We start from the raw sequence: 18,427 nt of genomic DNA on the forward strand, positions 1-18,427 counted from the left end.
CTATATATATATATCCCCCTTTTCTGTATATATATATATATATATATATATATATATATATATATATATATATATATATCTGGCTGCTATATATATATATCTATATATATAGCGCAGCCACAATAACCTGATTGTACTTAAACAAGGCTAAGCTCCTTACAGCCTGCAGCAGTAAACATTCCTAACTTCCTCGTCAACCATGTCCAAGTACAGCAGAATGTCGTCAAAGGAATCCCACCCACACACGCATGTACGCACACACACGTCTCACTGGATCTAATGCAAGAACGTCCTACACAGCAATTTATTTGATTTTATACACATTACATAAAGTAGCAAAAACTAAAACAATCACTCCCATTGACATAGCCTGTTGGTAAGGAATCCAGATTTGTAAACATTCAGTCTGTTCTTAAGTCATGATGATTAAGATATAAGTAACTGACTGTAAAGGGAATTTATTTATTCATGCTATAAGCACAGGTCAATGTTGTAAAGTGTTTATAAAACTGCTTATAGCACCTTTACAAACCCTTTATAAACCCTTAGGACATTAATGTAAAGTGTTCCCAATGGGTCGGTTATAGTAGAAGACATCAAGAATCCAGTAACAGTGAGATTCAAACAGACATTTGCTTACATTTTACCAGTTGAATAAAAATGTGGTCTTTCTTTCAACTTCTAACTGAACATTTCTGACCAAATTCTGGTCTTTCTTTTAAAGTATAACTGACCCAAAAACAACATTAACAGTTGATTATGGAATGGTTTCAAACGGAAAGCATTGGACACATAGCTACTGTACTCGCATGTACAGAAATAAGTTCTGTTCAACAGATTTTTTAAAAAGGCCATAAAAGCAGTGTAACAATGGACAAATCTTTGAATTAAACTACATGCTAAACTTGTCTTACCAATGATCAGTTGCATTGGGAGTAAGTGGGTCTCAAAAAACAGCTGGTATGCTTTGACAAAGACAGATGATGCAAAACACAAATACAACAATACTAAAAATCAAGTGTTTCATTTCACTGGGCGTTCCAACATTCAGTCCTAAATGCATCCAGACCCCAGAGAGTTTTCTGGCTGGATTTACCAAGCAAGGGTCAGTCAGTCTCTGTTGTTTCCAGATCAAGGTTCCAACAAACACAGTTTTCTGTTTCTTGACTTGTTTGTTGATCGTTCTCCCCTTGGCTCGGAGTAGTTAAAAGTCACCCTTTAGGCACCGAGTTAGGATCAGTTTTACCCTCCCAAAACAAATACAAACTGATCTTAGGTCAGTGACTATAGGGGCAGCTTTATCAGTGTATAGGGCTCTCAACCAGAGTTTTTGTTTTGTTTTGTTTGGTCAGTATACTTTTTCAGTCTCACGGGTTCCACACCACGGTTGCTGTGATTACTGCATGAAGACGTCGTCTGGCTCGATGTTGAACAGCTGGGAGCATGTTCATGAGTGACGTTCTAACGTTTACAGAACGGTCCGATAGAAATATATCTTGAATACAGTACTCCTGGTCAATGTCTTCATGGTTACTGGGTTACTGCATAATGACATCAGGCTGGATGTTGAAGAGCAGGTCGTCGTTGCCCCTCCTGACCTCCAGCAGCAGGGCTGTCTCCTCCGTGAGCGCCCCTTGTAGATCAGCTGTGGTCAGCAGAGGACGGCCGTTCAGCTTCACGATGATGTCACCGTCTCGGATACCACCTCTGTGTGTAGAAAGGAGGATGAGGGTAAAAACACATTATTTTGAAATGAGGAAGGCTATAGTGCAAAGAGAGACACGTGGGTAAAGATATTAAAAGTATGAAAGAGAGTGATAAATGACTCCTTTAAGAAAACCAAGAGATGTAATGAAATAGTCCATGCTAAATTTCCACACAAAGTCACCTTGACCCTTCTCAGGGAAACTATGCTATTTGCACAGCGTATGGTAGCTTTGACTGAGGCCACCTACTTCTGTGCAGGAGAGTGAGGCACCACTTCATGGACGTAGATCCCACTAGAGACATCAGGGAAGTCTGGGTTCTGCTGCTTCAGCTCCTCAACCAGCCTACACAAGACGAATTAGAAACGTCTGTCTTGGTTTAACACACAATTATTGGTAACTGTAGTATTGCACAGTGTCATTCTTGCATTAGACTTACGCTGGGTTGATGGTGAGCATCCTTATTCCAATGAACCGTTTCTTCAATGATCTCACTTCTTTAAAAGAAAAAAACAATAATTTGCCTTTAACATACATAATAATACATTATTTGGCTTTGTTGAATTATAATGTGATCATACCAGTAGCTAATAGCTGTCTGGCTATCTCCGACATAGTTACCTTTGCTCTGCTTGTCCATTGATTCATTGAGGAAGAGTGTTGTCCTATCAGAGGGGAGGTGCGGGCCTACCTTTGCTCTGCTTGTCCATTGATTCCTTGAGGAAGCGTGTGATCCTATCAGAAGGGATGGCGAAGGAGATCCCAGCAGCCACTTTCAGAGTGTTGATGCCAATCACCTCCCCGTCCTGGTGGCAGTCAGACAAACAACTTAACAGAGTGTTACGAATAGGAACTGGATCACAACTGATACCGATCACCTCCCCGTCCTGATGGCAGACAATACAGGGTGACAGGTTATTAGGGTTTTAGAACAGGGCTGGCTCCATTGAATTAAATAGAACTCTACAATAGACATTAATATCTTGGTAACGTGACCAAAAAGATGGCCATCTTGGGATACTTTCATACTGGTGTATTTAAAAAAGCTCTATGGCTGTCTCACTACTGCCTCTACTCAATATCAATCACAGTGAAGATCGTGAAAAAGTGTTGGGGGCCCGACATAACACTTACCAAGTTAACTAGAGGTCCGCCTGAATTTCCATACTGAGAAAATATCAAAAACAATAAATCAATCAATTATTCAGTCAATCAATGGGATGTGTATGTAGTTGTCTGACAGCTAGACAGTCTTTTGAGTTGGTTATAAGTGAAGTCTGCTATAATTTCCCTTTAAATAAAGTGAAGCTAAATTGTATAGAATTGATTGTCTCACGTTGATGATGGCGTCCGTCTGTATATAGTCCATGTCAGAGTCTCTGATGCCCAGCTCCTTCCCGTCTCTCTGTGCAGTGCTCACGATCCCTGTGGTAACCGTATTCTGGAGAGCGAAGGGGCTGCCAATGGCAACCACAAACTCACCAGGTCTAAGGTCGGCCGAGTGGCCTAGCAACAGCACCGGGAGCTTTTTCTGAGAGGGAGGAAGGGGATAGAAAGAGAGGGGTGACGGAGAGAAGCGTTAAAGGGGGGCTGAATTTCCTGATTTGGACACATTTTTCGGCCTGGCCATTAAGAAAAGCAGCGGCCATGACTGACACCAAGCGAGAGTTGTCTAGGGGGGGGGGGTGTTAATTTAGGTGCCTCTTGTGTGTGTGTTTGCATGTGGCAAGCGTTTGTACATTCAGTACACAGTTACAGTCACTAACCCCAGATAATATGTGTCTTGAAGTCGCCTAGGCTATCTAACTACTTTCGCCAATTAGCTTCAGCTGGCTGGTGTGCAACCTTGACAAAGTTGGTTTGACATTGGATAGATAGCCTATCTCTGGGGCTAGTTAGGGACGGTCGATAAACTTTACAACGGAATTGAGACAATATTTTTATGTTGCACATCTTTTAGTGCTTTCAATATTTGTATATTAATTATCCTTTTTAAACTTTGTAATACATTTTGACACTAGAATACATGTTTCTGACTCATTTCGTGATGTAAGATTCAGAAATAGAGTTAAAGAGAGAGGGACCGGGCTGTGTAGGGATTCTTTCAGGTCTTTCTCTCTGTAGGCAGATCCATTGTTTTGGAGACTTTTGGGGCTTTCCTTGATTGAACACTTACTTAATATGGTTGACTGGCCCATCTTAAAATCCCCCTACTTATCCCTAAAGTGGTAGGGTCCGTGTCATAGTCTATGCACCTGGGCCTAAAACATTCAGCTACACCCAGGGGTGAATTGAATTGAACTGTGTTTCACCACGCCTGATTAATCCTATCACAAACAGGATATGACATCAGTCATAACTATTTGTGACCTCAGACATTCATGACATCCATCAAATAGCTATTCAACTCATTAACGTACAGGAATTCCCCCTGTTTTTTTATTTTCTTTGTTGTTTCTTTGTTCCTATTCCCCCTGTTTTTAACAGTAAGACCTTCTTATTGTAGAATACAATACAGCTATTATGTGAACCAGAACATAGTATTTGGACGGTTCCATTTGAAAAAAATTCAGCGTCAGTCTTCCTCTAACCACAAACATTGTTGTCGCATATGTCTCAGTACAATGAACAATAGGTCTAGAGATCTGACAATAGGCCTATGCATAAGAACACGCCTAAAACAAAAAAGCAGCATGTCTTTTGTCGGACTCTTACGCAATATCTAATTCAGAAAGTAAACAACCTTTCAATTCCAATTGGATTAGGAATTTCAGTGTACTTCCTGAATTGACTGGAATTGAAACAAAATTGACCCCAATCCTGAGACACTCCTCTCACCAGTGGGTTGACTTTGATGGTGGCGATGTCTGACTTCTTATCGATGTCCTTGATGGTCGCTTCGTAGACGTCACCATTGTGCATCTGGACCTTGAGCTGCTGACGGCCCGACACAGGCCTGGCGCTGGAGACTACATGGGCGTTGGTCACTATCAAACCTGTGTCTGACATCACAAAGCCTGACCCACTGGACAGAGGGACATTCCGGCCGAACAGAGGGTGCCTGGGGGTCAAGAGGTCAATATAGAGCTCAAAAGAGGTCAGTTTACTGTGATGTGTTTTGTGTTTATTGCTTATGATGAGAGATTACATAAGATCTACAATGTTGTGAAGTTACTACCAGTAAGTTATATGTGATAAAAAAGATTATTTTGGTTCAACCATCATTACACATACTTTACAGACACAACACACACTGTAGTACGACATAAGATTGTGTGTGAGTCTGCCTACACAAACACACTGTACCTGAGGAAAAGTTCAATGTGGACAACAGCCGGCGCAATCTTCTCAACCACGTCAGCTATGAAGTTAAACTTGTACCTGGGACTGGTGGGGTGTGAAGTACCTATACTAGCGGGAAGAATTATGAATCATGTTAATAATATAATACAGTCACTCCTCTACACTCTCACCTCTCCAGCAATAGTATGATCGCTTCTTAACATGTTACCTGCAACCTTATGTGCAGGAAAATAATATATTGGAAACGCTTTACCATCCACATATAATGATGTATAACTTGTTATAAGCATGTATGAGCCTTAATAATGTTGTGTAACACTTTTATTAAATGCACTGCTTAAAAGTGGTCACAAAGTATTTTATTTTTACTAGGTTAAAGAACAACAGTTAAGAACAAATTCTTATTTTCAATGACGGCCTAGGAACAGTGGGTTAACTGCCTGTTCAAGGGCAGAACGACAGATTTTGTACCTTGTCAGCGCAGGGATTTGAACTTGCAACTTTTCGGTTCCTAGTCCAATGCTCTAACCACTAGGCTACCCTGCCGCCCCTGGGGCCAGGAGTGTTTTCAAGTTTGATCAAGTGGTCAGTAAAAACTTGACTTTAAAAATAGCCACAAGAACAGCAACAACATTAAAATAGCAATAACACATTTTTTTTGTTAGTCCGACAAGTACAGGTTCTTAGGTGAACTTCCTTCAATATTTGTTTTCTATACTCCACCCATTCCTACATGGAACCTCAGTAAATTGGTAATAAAAACAGCTGGGTAGTTTTGCCGGGCTGCGCTCCTTCAGGGCCATGAAAAAGCCTTTAGTGGCCTGTGCGTGAGTGTGTGTGCTTGTGTGTGTGGCGTGCTGCAGTTAACTAATGTTAATTACGGTCGGTTATTTCCAGCACATGGCGGTCTGCTCCGCTGGCTGGCGTTCGTTCTCCTCAGCTGACCGTGGTTTCCTGTGACTAGACTGCCTTGGCTATGTGTGTGTGTGTGTGTGTGTATGTGCATGCATGTGTGCATGCATGTGTGCGTGCCTATGATCGCCTTGGCTCGTATAAACAATCAGGTTACACAGCTGATTTTAGAGAGCAGACAAACAACACACTCTGTCCTGGAACTAGCTGGCAGTGTACTAGTGACCTAAATATGAAAAGCATGATGTCCATTCAGTTACTCCTATTCATCTCATGCAGTGTTAGCAGGGCCAGGAGTTTTTCCTGCACAGATGACCTGCTCAGGAAAAACGTTCTATAACTACGGTCCAGAGTTTTTCTTAGTCAGGTCACATGGTCAGGGAAAAACTCCTGTCTCTACATTTTAGACTCTACATGGCTCTACATCTGGCTCTACATTTTAGACTCTACATGGCTCTACATCTGGCTCTACATTTTAGAACTATTCCCAACACATCCTATCCATTTGCTAATCAAATATTTGGCTATGGTCATCCTCCTAACCAATTGTAAATTGTTGGGTAAGGGAGTGTAGAATTAAACATGCAAGCAAAGGGGAATCTCAGAAGAGCATATTTCAGCACTAGGCTACAAATTGGCCCTCTTCAGTTGGCTAACCAAGCATTAGAAAACCAAACCAGTGGATGGCACAATCTTGACAGTAACCATGGAAAAACCCAACTCGGCCATTATTCTAGCCTGCTCCCAGATTTGTTTGTGCTGTTTTGTCAACAATAACCATATGAGAGTAACAAAACATTACAAACACATTTGGGACTACAGGCTACTATTATCCTGAGTGGTGGCCAAAAAGCTTTGAGATGACTCTGGAAAATGTGTTTTTTGATCGAAGAACAGTTTGAAGATACTAAACATGTCATTAGCCTGAAGGCCAGCCCATCCTAATGATAATGACAAGATAATTTTAGGTTTAGTCTAAAGTGGTAGTAGGCCTATCTGAAATAACTCAAGGATGACTTGTGTTGAAATACATGTTGTAAGTTGAATGGGTTCATATGATGATATAGTATTTGACTGAAGTAAGAGTGAGTAATTCTTTTGCCCAATTATTATGGCTGATCAAAATATCCATTAGTGGAAAAAGATCAGAATTGGCCAGCCTGTTTAAACATAGCCATATAGACTGAGACATGAGGCAAGTGAAAAGTACGTGAGATCTGAGAGGTAAAAACAACATGTAAACAGTACTCCTCTCCTAGTACTACTTAAAGATATCTCTACTCCTAACTCAACAATCCCACACTGTAATACAGCACTGGCAATGATCAGTTTAGTTAAAGGGAACGTAATTGGCCAATTATTGGAGAAATTCAGATAAAATGCCACCAATCACAAATCTTTATGTGTGAGTTCTCTACAAAGCCCTTCATTCTAACTGGCTCATGGATGATTTCGTCCAATGAGCAGATCAGATTAGGTGCAGAAATCTCATCAGTCAGTCATCCTTATCCCTCTTCTTACAAACTCCATGTACTCAGTCATGACTCAGTCAGACATTGGTCTTTCAATCTTGGATCATGGGTCTTTCAATTTTTCAAACTCATCTATTGGTTCCATTGCACCAGGTAAGCTCAATCAAGCCCAATTGCACAGTCAAAATGATTTCAAATAGTAGTTGAACCCAAGTCTGCTACATGCTTTAAAAGTACCTCACACCATTAAGCCCTCTTGTGATCAAAGTCAAGACAAATCGGATATGCCATAATTTGTCATAGGCCTTCCTGCTTCCTGTAAAGTATCCTTAGGTAAACAGTGATGTCTATGCCACACATTACAATCCAATTCTGTTTCCCTCATTAGTGAGAAAGTATTATTTGGGTCAGGTCAAATAATTGCCCAATTTGAAAGGCCTATCTTTCAATGAATTCGGTGTACGAGAAACTATATCTTATTATTTTCATCCTACAAATACATATATATTTTGAGGCTATTTATAGAGAAAATTGGTATAAAACCTGTATAAACTCTATTTATAATGATATGACAATATTTTAGGTTGACTATAATTCCATTACACAATTTCTAAGACATCACATGCCTAACTTTTATTTTCCTGCAAAAGTAAAAGCAAGGAATGCATTACGTATGCCTCTACTGCCATTCATTTCAATTAAACTGGTTTTTGGATTTCTCTCTGACCGAGATGGCTGCCATTTTTGCCCCATTATGGAACTTTGAGTTGATGACATATCCCCTCTAGTAATTTAATAGAATCTCAATGGTGGTACATTCTTTTAAACAAAGGGTGGGTCTAATCCTGAATGCTGATGAGTTAAAATTGCATTCCAGCTGGAATAACTCAATGACTTGTGTGCAAATGCACGTTGTAAGTTAAATGGGTTCATATGTTGGTATAGTATTAGACTGAATAATACCATATCATCATATGCCAATGTCATACGCATATTCACTACCGTTCAAAAGTTTGGGGTCACTTAGAAACGTCTTTGTTGTTGAATGAAAAGCACATCAAAATAACATCAAATTGATCAGAAATAGGGTGTAGACATTGTTAATGTTGTAAATGACTATTGTAGCTGGAAACGGCAGATTTTTTATGGAATATTTACATAGGCGTAAAAAGGCCCATTATCGGCAACCGTCACTTCTACGTTCCAATGGCACGTTGTGTTAGCTAATCCAAGTTTATCCTTTTAAAAGGCTAATTGATCATTAGAAAACCCTTTTGCAATTATGTTAGCACACCTGACAACTGTTGTTCTGATTAAATTAGAAATAAAAATGGGCTTTCTTAGACTAGTTGAGTATCTGGAGCATCAGCATTAGTGAGTTCGGTTACAGGCTCAAAATGGCTAGAAACAAAGACCTTTCTTCTGAAACTCGTCAGTCTATTCTTGTTCCGAGAAATTAAGGCTATTCCATGCGAGAAATGGCCAAGAAACTGAAGATCTCGTGCAACGCTGTGTACTACACTGTGTACTACACCCCCCTATCCACATCGATGGAACAGTAGTGGAGAGGGTAGCAAGTTTTAAGTTCCTCGGCATACACATCACAGACAAACTGAATTGGTCCACTCACACAGACAGCATCGTGAAGAAGGCGCAGCAGCGCCTCTTCAACCTCAGGAGGCTGAAGAAATCCGGCTTGTCACCAAAAGCACTCACAAACTTCTACAGATGCACAATCGAGAGCATCCTGGCGGGCTGTATCACCGCCTGGTACGGCAACTGCTCCGCCCTCAACCGTAAGGCTCTCCAGAGGGTAGTGAGGTCTGCACAACGCATCACTGGGGGCAAACTACCTGCCCTCCAGGACACCTACACCACCCGATGTTACAGGAAGGCCATAAAGATCATCAAGGACATCAACCACCCGAGCCACTGCCTGTTCACCCCGCTATCATCCAGAAGGCGAGGTCAGTACAGGTGCATCAAAGCTGGGACCGAGAGACTGAAAAACAGCTTCTATCTCAAGGCCATCAGACTGTTAAACAGCCACCACTAACATTGAGTGGCTGCTGCCAACACACTGACACTGACACTGACTCAACTCCAGCCACTTTAATAATGGGAATTGATGGGAAATTATGTAAATATATCACTAGCCACGTTAAACAATGCTACCTTATATAATGTTACTTACCCTACATTATTAATCTCATATGCATACGTATATACTGTACTCTATATCATCGACTGCATCCTTATGTAATACATGTATCACTAGCCACTTTAACTATGCCACTTTGTTTACATACTCATCTCATATGTATATACTGTACTCGATACCATCTACTGTATCTTGCCTATGCTGCTCTGTACCATCACTCATTCATATATACTTATGTACATATTCTTTATCCCCTTACACTGTGTATAAGACAGTAGTTTTGGAATTGTTAGTTAGATTACTTGTTGGTTATTACTGCATTGTCGGAACTAGAAGCACAAGCATTTCGCTACACTCGCATTAACATCTGCTAACCATGTGTATGTGACAAATAAAATTTGATTTGATTTGATTTGACTACTCTCTTCACAGAACAGCGCACACTGGCCCTAACCAGAATAGAAAGAGTAGTGGGAAGCCCCGGTGCACAACTGAGCAAGAGAACATTAGAGTGTCTAGTTTGAGAAACAGACGCCTCACAAGTCCTCAACTGGCAGCTTCGTTAAATAGTACCCGTAAAACACCAATCTCAACGTCAACAGTGAAGAGGCAACTCCAGGATGCTGGCCTTCTTGGCAGAGTTGCAAAGAAAAAGCCATATCTCAGACTGGCCAATAAAAATAAAAGATTAAGATGGGCAAAAGAACACAGACACTGGACAAAGGAACTTTGCCTAGAAGGCCAGCATCCCGGAGTTTCTTTCAAAAACAAGGACATTTCTAAGTGAGCCCAAACTTTTGAACAGTAGTGTGTATCATATCATATACGGTTTGCAACATCCGTGCCAATATATCCTCCAAATACCGGCTTCTTGGGCATTATGAAGTGGCATTATGAAAACGTTCTGAATGGAAACCAAGGCAACTGCCACCTTTGGCCAGGAAATGCCTATAACCTCCTGAGACCCAGCAATTTTATGGTAAGTGTGTGTAATTGTGTAATTATCATATTTGTGAGTTTGATATTCAGATTTTTTCTATACGTAAATATCTCAGGAATAGTTTGGTGAGGTTACTGAGCAGTCCCAGCTAGCACATAACGTTCTGACAACCATGTGTTTCTTAGGGCTTGGTGAGAGCGTTGTTATCCTATTGTTGTATTGCAATCAAACTTCCCCCAACATTCTCGGAATGGTCATTCTGGGAATGGTCTCTTAACTTGACAAAATAACGTTATTTTCTTGGTATTTTATTACTTTAACGGAACACTTCATAAAAGTTCAAAAATAGTTAAATTATTTAATTTTTTTGGTAATGTTCTAGGAACGTTTTCAAAACTGCTTTGACATTGGGTATGTTCTCTGTGTGAATTTCAATACTTCAGCATAATGTTTCCTACAGGTTTCCTTATGGTTCTATTTAAAGCAACGTTCTCAAATTGTTCCCAAGAACATTAAGAAACAATGTTCTTCTGTGGGAATGTTATGTGGGAATGTTATACTTTCTATTTAAAGTCATGTTCTCAGAACATTCAGAGAACATTAAGAAACAACGTTCTTCTGTGGGAATGTTATGTGGGAATGTTATACTTTCTATTTAAAGTCATGTTCTCAGAACATTCAGAGAACATTAAGAAACAACGTTCTTCTGTGGGAATATCAGTACTTCAGCATAGCGTTTTCTGCAGGTTTCCTTAATGTTATATTTAAAGTCGTGTTCTCAGAACATTTAAGAAAACTTTCCATAAAAAAACACAAGAAAACATTAGTAACATTCAAAAAACGTTCTAAGAATGTTGTTTAAAAACATATACATTCCGTTCTCAGCGTCAACAAAATTCTCTCTAACCTCTTATCTTGTTAAGTGTGTTCAGGTGTGTTGGCCACACCCACTAACTAGCCGCACCTGATCTTAAAGTTTCCTTTGAAATGGGTTCTGTTTGAAAAGACTAAAATGAACAGCTTTGTATAAGTTTAAAATAAACCATGGCATGCTAGCTCCATCCTGGTGGTGCAGTAGACTAATTCCATGGATAGAGAACAGAATATAATAGTGTTTGAATCTCACTGATGCCATGCCACAGTAAAAAATAAATGTGTTTGCATGATTAATGCGATTTCCATGTGTCCTATCTGTGCTTGTTCAAAACAGTTAACCTAAGCTAGCAGTCTTATTGAAACATTCAGTGAAAGTTTTAAGGAAGTTATTCAAAAACCTCCAAATAACCTTTACATTTAGAATGTTATTTAATTACATTCAAATAACATAATTGTAGTTCTCAGAATGTTAATAAAACCTCCCAGGAAAACATTCAGGGAACCATAGTAAAACGTTCTCAGAACCTCCCTGCAACCTAAAATGAACATGCCCAGAGCGAGATCCATTTTCACTTCTCAGAACATTATTTTTTTTAAAAACATTTTACCAGTTATGATCCCAGAACCAACGGGAAACCAAAAACTTACATTGAAGCCACTTCTAAGGAACCAAATGTGCTAGCTGTAATTTTAACATTATATAGGAGCTAAATAACAATAAGAGCTAAATAACAATAATAAATGTCCTCTGTAGTGGACATCAGGATGTGCCAACTATGTTTTTTGTCTACTGTCCCCATTTACTGTCATGTTTATTTTACCTAATGGCCACTACAATGCACATACGATAACAACAATAATACTTGTGTTATTTTTTCAGTCTTTTCACACTAAACGCTTTTGTTTTCGCTGGGTATTAGGAGGAAAAAATAACACAGGAAAGGCTGATAAAAATAGACAGGAAAACAAACATTACATTCTGAGTGAGTGAACTCAGTCATTCAGTGGCTGGTCATCGTGTGAGACTGTAATCTATAGGGAGTCTGGCTGAGAATAATTACGGTGATCAGTTTCGCTCCCCCAATCTTAAACTAAATGATTTGGAGAAACACAAACCTGGCCTCAGGTCAGTGTCTAGGGGCAAAGTTGTAGGGTTTAACTTTAACGACCCAGACAGTCTGCTGTCTTCCCCTTTTGACAAAGGAGGTGTTTAGTGGTTGCTAATTATATTCCTCTAGCCTATACTATATTTATGTCTCAAATGGCACCCTATTCCCTATATAGTGCATTGACCCCCCCAAAAAAGTAGTGCACTATATATAAACATCTATTAAATTATCCATCCATGTCTATTGCATGAAGTGCAACAGTGTTTGCAGCCCATACATTTCTGCTGTTACTGATTAATGATGAGCTACAGTATGCCTGTATGTTGCAACTGTTATTGTTGTTTTATTTTTAGACACAAATGACTTACCTTTGTTATTGTTGATTTCGCATGGTCCCTTCTGGACGGAGGTGACGGCAGGCAGCCCTTGCTGCAGAGCCTTCCTACTCTGCGCCTTCAGCTGACACACGTTCCCATAGGTAACGCCGTCACTGCCGCAAACTTTGTGACCCAACTTGCACTGACAAAAGCCCTTGGCTAGCCGCTTTCCGGCCGGGTGCTTGCATTCGAGTCCATCACCACAGGGTAGGTCATCTTTACGCCCGCATGGGTCGCTTTCTCCCTGGGCGCAAACCAGGCAGCAGTTGCATCGGTCTGGAACGTACCCCATCGCGCAGCTAGGGCTGGGGCAAGTGCTCACGTCGCACCGCTCTGAGCATTTTGGTTTGGGCTCAGCCCCGACGAAGTTCACGATATAGTAAAGAACCGTAGCAAACAGTAGGACCTGCATCGTTTGCGATCAAGTGCAGTGGAGATATGAGAAAATAAAAACTATAAAATAATAACAAATAATATTAGGCTAAGTATTTACACGGTCATGTTCGTGGTAAAACGGTCGCCGGTAATTTGGGAAGATTGAACAACGAGCAACACTCCACACTTTTACGCATCTCTTTCACAAGACTGTCGATATAAAATTACGCTTGCAGGGAAGACATCCGGGATTTTCTTAAAACTGAAAACTTCTCAACTCATATGCAGCCGCCCGTTGTTGATCCAGATTAAATGGGAAACGTTATCCCAAAGTAGTGGAAACTGATCCCAAATATGCCGTTATTGTGCGTCTAACCGATGCACTGGCTGGCGCTATATTTGCAATGAACACCAATGAGTCTCAGCACAGCCGTGCTGTGCCTTTTGTTTTTTCAGTTTTTTGAAGATCCAATATCATTCGTTGCGTCTGGTCTGGCTCTGCCCCTCCAAAGCGCAAGTGATCTTGACCAACCACCATGTCACAAGAGGACAACAATGGAAATAAATCCCAGACTTTATTGTGTGTTATCTTCGATGGTTTTATTTGTCTTTTTCAAGTTTTATGTGTGCTTGTTTTTAAAATCGTCGAATTAATAAACTAAGCCAAAGTAGCTCCGCAAAGTAGGAGGTCGTTGACAATAAAAACGCGACCCCAGGAGGCGGAGCGTTGGACCCTCTTGACCACGCATAACTCTTCGGTCTACTCTTTACCATATCTAGCATGAACGTTGTCATCATACCTTGAGATGCATGACTTGGAAATTAACGTTGTTGTCAGTAGCAACACAACCTGGACAATATTATACATGGGGGCCCAAAAAAGTGTTGAAATATTGATGTAAATGATTGGGTCTCTGTCAAACAACATGGGCATCCATGCAGCTAGTGACTAATCTGACACATTCTATTTTTTTACTTTTCAAAACATTAAGTAATCCATTCCTCAGTCTGGATGTGAATGAGTGCATGATGCGTCCCAAATGGCACCCTATTCCCTATATAGCAGACTACTTTTGAGCCTTATGGGCCCTATGTGCCATTTAGGACACATGCTGTATAGTACCATGTTTTTATAAGTACCCCTTTTAAGGACAAATTAAGATGACCAGCCAGTACCGACATAATGGCAGATGTGGTTCTGTTTTTAGCACATACTTCTCTCTCTCTCTCTTTCTTTCTTTCTTTCTCCCTCTCTCTCTCTCTTGTTCTCTTGTTCTCTCTCTAAGGGGAATGGGCATAACATGGTTAGAGCTAATAAATGTTTGTCATGGTAGATAAGTGAGGGTGTCCACCAAGTCATATGGGATGCATCCCAAATAGCACCCTATCCCCTGTATAGTGCATTACTTTATACCACGGCCCATAGTGGGTATGTTAATTTGAAAACTCAATGTCAATCACTCCTAGCACTTTTCGGAAACACTGGACCCCTTGTTCCAGTCACATGTATCCATTGTGCTGGCCGTTAATGGGCAGGGATGCAAACTGGTGAGGTCCCAAAACAGGTGACACTTTTGTTTTGCACTGAAACATGCAAAAAATCCCTGCAGGGTAAAATGCAGGTTTTAAATAATTAAACAACAAAGAATATGATCTACATGATCAGTCTCTGTGTGTAAAATAAAAAGTGGTTAATGTGAACCCAACTCACAGCTAAAAAATTTAAAGAAAGCAATCCAAATGTTATTTGTTACCTAGACTTTACTGCAAATGACACCCAAGTCTTGAGAAAAAAACAATACACTAATATTGCAGTTAGCCATGACAGCCTTTATAATAGAACGCTTGTGACCACACACATCTAAATATTACACTTGGGGAAAAAAACATAATTTTTTATTTAACTAGGCAAGTGTGCTCAGAACAAATTCTTATTTACAATGGCGACCTACACCAGCCAAACCCTGGACGACACTGGGCCAATTGTGCGCCACCCGATGGGACTCCCAAACACGGCTGGTTGTGATAAAGCCTGGAGTTGAACCAGGGTGTCTGTAGTGACTCTAGCACTGAGATGCAGTGCCTTAGACCGCTGCGCCACTCGGGAGCTAGCTTAAGTAGAAATAGAATTAAACAAACAGGCATTCTATTTTTGCTCTATTATAGTGGCCACTATAGTAGGGAAAGGGGGATACCTAGTCAGTTGTACAACTCAATGCATTCAACTGAAATGTGTCTTCTGCATTTAACCCAACCCCTCTGAATCAGAGTAAACATAGATCAAGTGCACAAGGCTACAGGTGTGCAAAAAGAACATTCAACGAGTCAAACATTGAATAATCCCCCCTCACCCACACACAAGTGATACTGTCAAGTTCAACACAACAAAAGCAATATCTTTGGTCTACACTGCACATTATTACATTGTACACTTTCTGCCTGAGGACGTCTGTTCTGCAATGTGCCAGCAGAGGGTCAGCAGAGAATGATACAATTTGTTGGCATAATTGATATCTTTTAGGCAGAGAGTACACCTGGCATACCCCCTTTTTATCTGTATTGAACAACTGAGAACGAGGTAGTGTGTGTGGTGTTCCCTTCACCTCTCTATAGTGGCATCCAGCTTAAGCCAGGCCCCAGCTGCAGACCCATTTAACTGTTTAACAAGCAACGCCTCATTTTCACCCAATTCTCTGATTCTGAAAATTAACCACATACTGGTAGAGGGAAAACATTAGTTCACATATAGTAGTTAGTTTGTAATCTAGTTAACATTTCACACAGATTGCCAGGGTCCAGTAAGCAACTAACTCGAAGATAACTTGAGTCGTATAACGTTACCAGTTCATACTATAGCGAATTGGTTAGGTTACTAACGTTAGCTCATCTGATGTAACGTTGTCTGACTTTATTAGCCAGCAAATTTTCACACCATTATTTGATCAGTTAAATTGGCTAATGTTGCTCAACATTTCTCTGGCTTGCTAAAGGATCATTCGATCCAGCTAACGCTAGCATGATACTTAACAATTCTAACAATACTTGTTCCACCACACTTTCTCCCTCACCTCAAACTTTCCAAATGCCAGTTGTTTTTCGGTTACTGCTCATTAAGTATGCTTCATCACCTTCTCACCCCGGTCTCCATGGTCAGGTTTCTCACCTACCTCTTCGATACCCTTCAGGCCAGGGGATGCGCTGCTAGGTCACCTATTTTGGATTCAAAACGGCGAATTTCGACGAAAGGTGATTTGTTTGAAGCCCCTGAATGGGGGAAGCAGTGCTTGGTGATATTTTGACGATTCCCAAGCATACTTTAGATGTGTTATTTTTAGGATTAAAATATGGGATTGTTGCTGAAGTTGTGATATTGCTGTACTGAATATGCCACTCATGACAGAAAAGCAAGACGCAGCATTGTTCTTTCTCTTTGCCTGTAACCACATTTTAGTAGTCATGCTTTCAAGGCATATTTTGTTTACATAATTCCAATTCAGCATGTTGTTAATTTGAGGTCTTTGAAGTGAGTCCACTGACAGATTACGGTCTCTTTCTCCCCCCCTCTCTCCATCTATCTCTCCCTCTCCATGTCTTTCTCTCTTATTTTCTACACCATCTGGAGAAGCCAGACAAGCGTTCCATCTGGCTTGTATTTACCGAAGCACCCTCACCACTGCTCAAAGATTTAGCACTATTTGTGGATAGGGTTCCAGGTGTGCAGTCCATATTGTTTTTACTCTCACAAAGACATTTACGCCACTATAACCTGTAACAACTGGACATCCATACTCCCGTTATCTTCTCTTATATTACTTTTATTACATATACAGTACCAGTCAAAAGTTTGGACACACCCACTCATTCAAGGGTTTTTCTTTATTTTTTAAACTATTTTCTACATTACAGAATAATAGTGAAGACATCAAAACTATGAAATAGCCCATATGGAATCATGTAGTAACCAAAAAAGTGTTAAACAAATCAAAATATATTTTATATTTGAGATTCTTCAAAGTAGCCACCCTTTGCCTTGATGACAGCTTTGCACACTCTTGGCATTCTCTCAAACAGCTTCATGAGGTATTCACCTGGAATGCATTTCAATTAACAGGTGTGCCTTGTAAAAAGTTAATTTGTGGAATTTCTTTCCTTCTTAATAATGCGTTTGAGCCCATCAGTTGTTCTGTGACAAGGTAGAGGTGGTATACAGAAGATGGCCCTATTTGGTAAAATACCAAGTCGATGTTATGACACTCCATCATTACTTTAAGACATGAAGGTCAGTCAATATGGAACATTTCAAGTACTTTGAAAGTTTCTTCAAGTGTAGTCACAAAAACCATCAAGCGCTATAATGAAACTGGCTCCTAAGAGGACCACCACAGGAAAGGAAAACCTAGAGTTACCTCTGCTGCAGAAGATAAGTTCATTAGAGTTATCAGCCTCAGAAATTGCAGCCCAAATAAATGCTTCACAGAGTTCCAACATCAACTGTACAGAGAAGACTGCGTGAATCAGGCCTTCATGGTCGAATTGCTGCAAAAGAAACCACTACTAAAGGACACACCAATAAGGAGAATACTGTTTGGGTCAAGAAACACGAGCAATGGACATTAGACCGGTAGAAATCTGTCCTTTGGTCTAATTTTTGGTTCGAACTGCCGTGTCTTTGTGAGACGCAGAGTAGGTGAACGGATGATCTCCGTATGTGTGGCTCCCACCGTGAAGCATGGAGGAGAAGGTGTGATGGTGTGGAGATGTTTTTCTGGTGACACTGTCATGATGTATTTAGAATTCAAGGCACACTTAACCAGCATGGCTACCACAGCATTCTGCAGCAATACGCCAACCTATCTGGTTTGCGCTTAGTGGGACTATAATTTGTTTTTCAACAGGACAATGATACAACACACCTCCAGGCTGTGTAAGGGCTATTTGACCAAGGAGAGTGATGGAGTGCTGCATCAGATGACCTGGCCACCACAATCACCCGACATCAACCCAATTGAGATGGTTTGGGATGAGTTGGACTGCAGAGTGAAGGAAAGGCAGCCAACAAGTGCTCAGTATATGTGGGAACTCCTTCAAGAAAAAACATTCCAGGTGAAGCTGGTTGAGAGTGTGTAAAGCTGTCATCAAGGAAAATGGTGGCTACTTTGAAGAATCTAAAATATATTTTGATTTGTTTAACACTTT

General features: G+C 40.5%; 1 protein-coding gene across 3 annotated transcripts; it reads right to left on the reverse strand.

Moving 5' to 3' along the window:
- Positions 1-267: 267 nt before the first annotated feature.
- Positions 268-14,088, reverse strand: LOC110500380 (serine protease HTRA3). Of its 3 annotated transcripts, none has more exons than XM_021577715.2 (9): positions 12,848-13,957; positions 5,013-5,112; positions 4,545-4,767; positions 3,043-3,237; positions 2,841-2,873; positions 2,398-2,593; positions 2,146-2,203; positions 1,956-2,051; positions 268-1,707 (listed from the first exon to the last, which is right to left on the reverse strand). In XM_021577715.2, the coding sequence occupies exons 1-9, from the start codon at positions 13,266-13,268 to the stop codon at positions 1,539-1,541; spliced, it is 1,491 nt and encodes a 496-aa protein (XP_021433390.1). In that variant the 5' UTR covers positions 13,269-13,957; the 3' UTR covers positions 268-1,538. The 3 variants fall into 3 exon arrangements, 2 of the variants coding, with proteins under 2 accessions (XP_021433390.1, XP_021433391.1); XM_021577716.2 differs by having other exon boundaries at positions 2,398-2,512; positions 12,848-13,938; XR_005038597.1 differs by lacking the exon at positions 268-1,707 and having other exon boundaries at positions 1,980-2,051; positions 2,328-2,593; positions 12,848-14,088.
- Positions 14,089-18,427: the final 4,339 nt, after the last annotated feature.

Source organism: Oncorhynchus mykiss, chromosome 21 (assembly GCF_013265735.2).
Source record: "Oncorhynchus mykiss isolate Arlee chromosome 21, USDA_OmykA_1.1, whole genome shotgun sequence".
Lineage (NCBI taxonomy): Eukaryota > Metazoa > Chordata > Actinopteri > Salmoniformes > Salmonidae > Oncorhynchus > Oncorhynchus mykiss.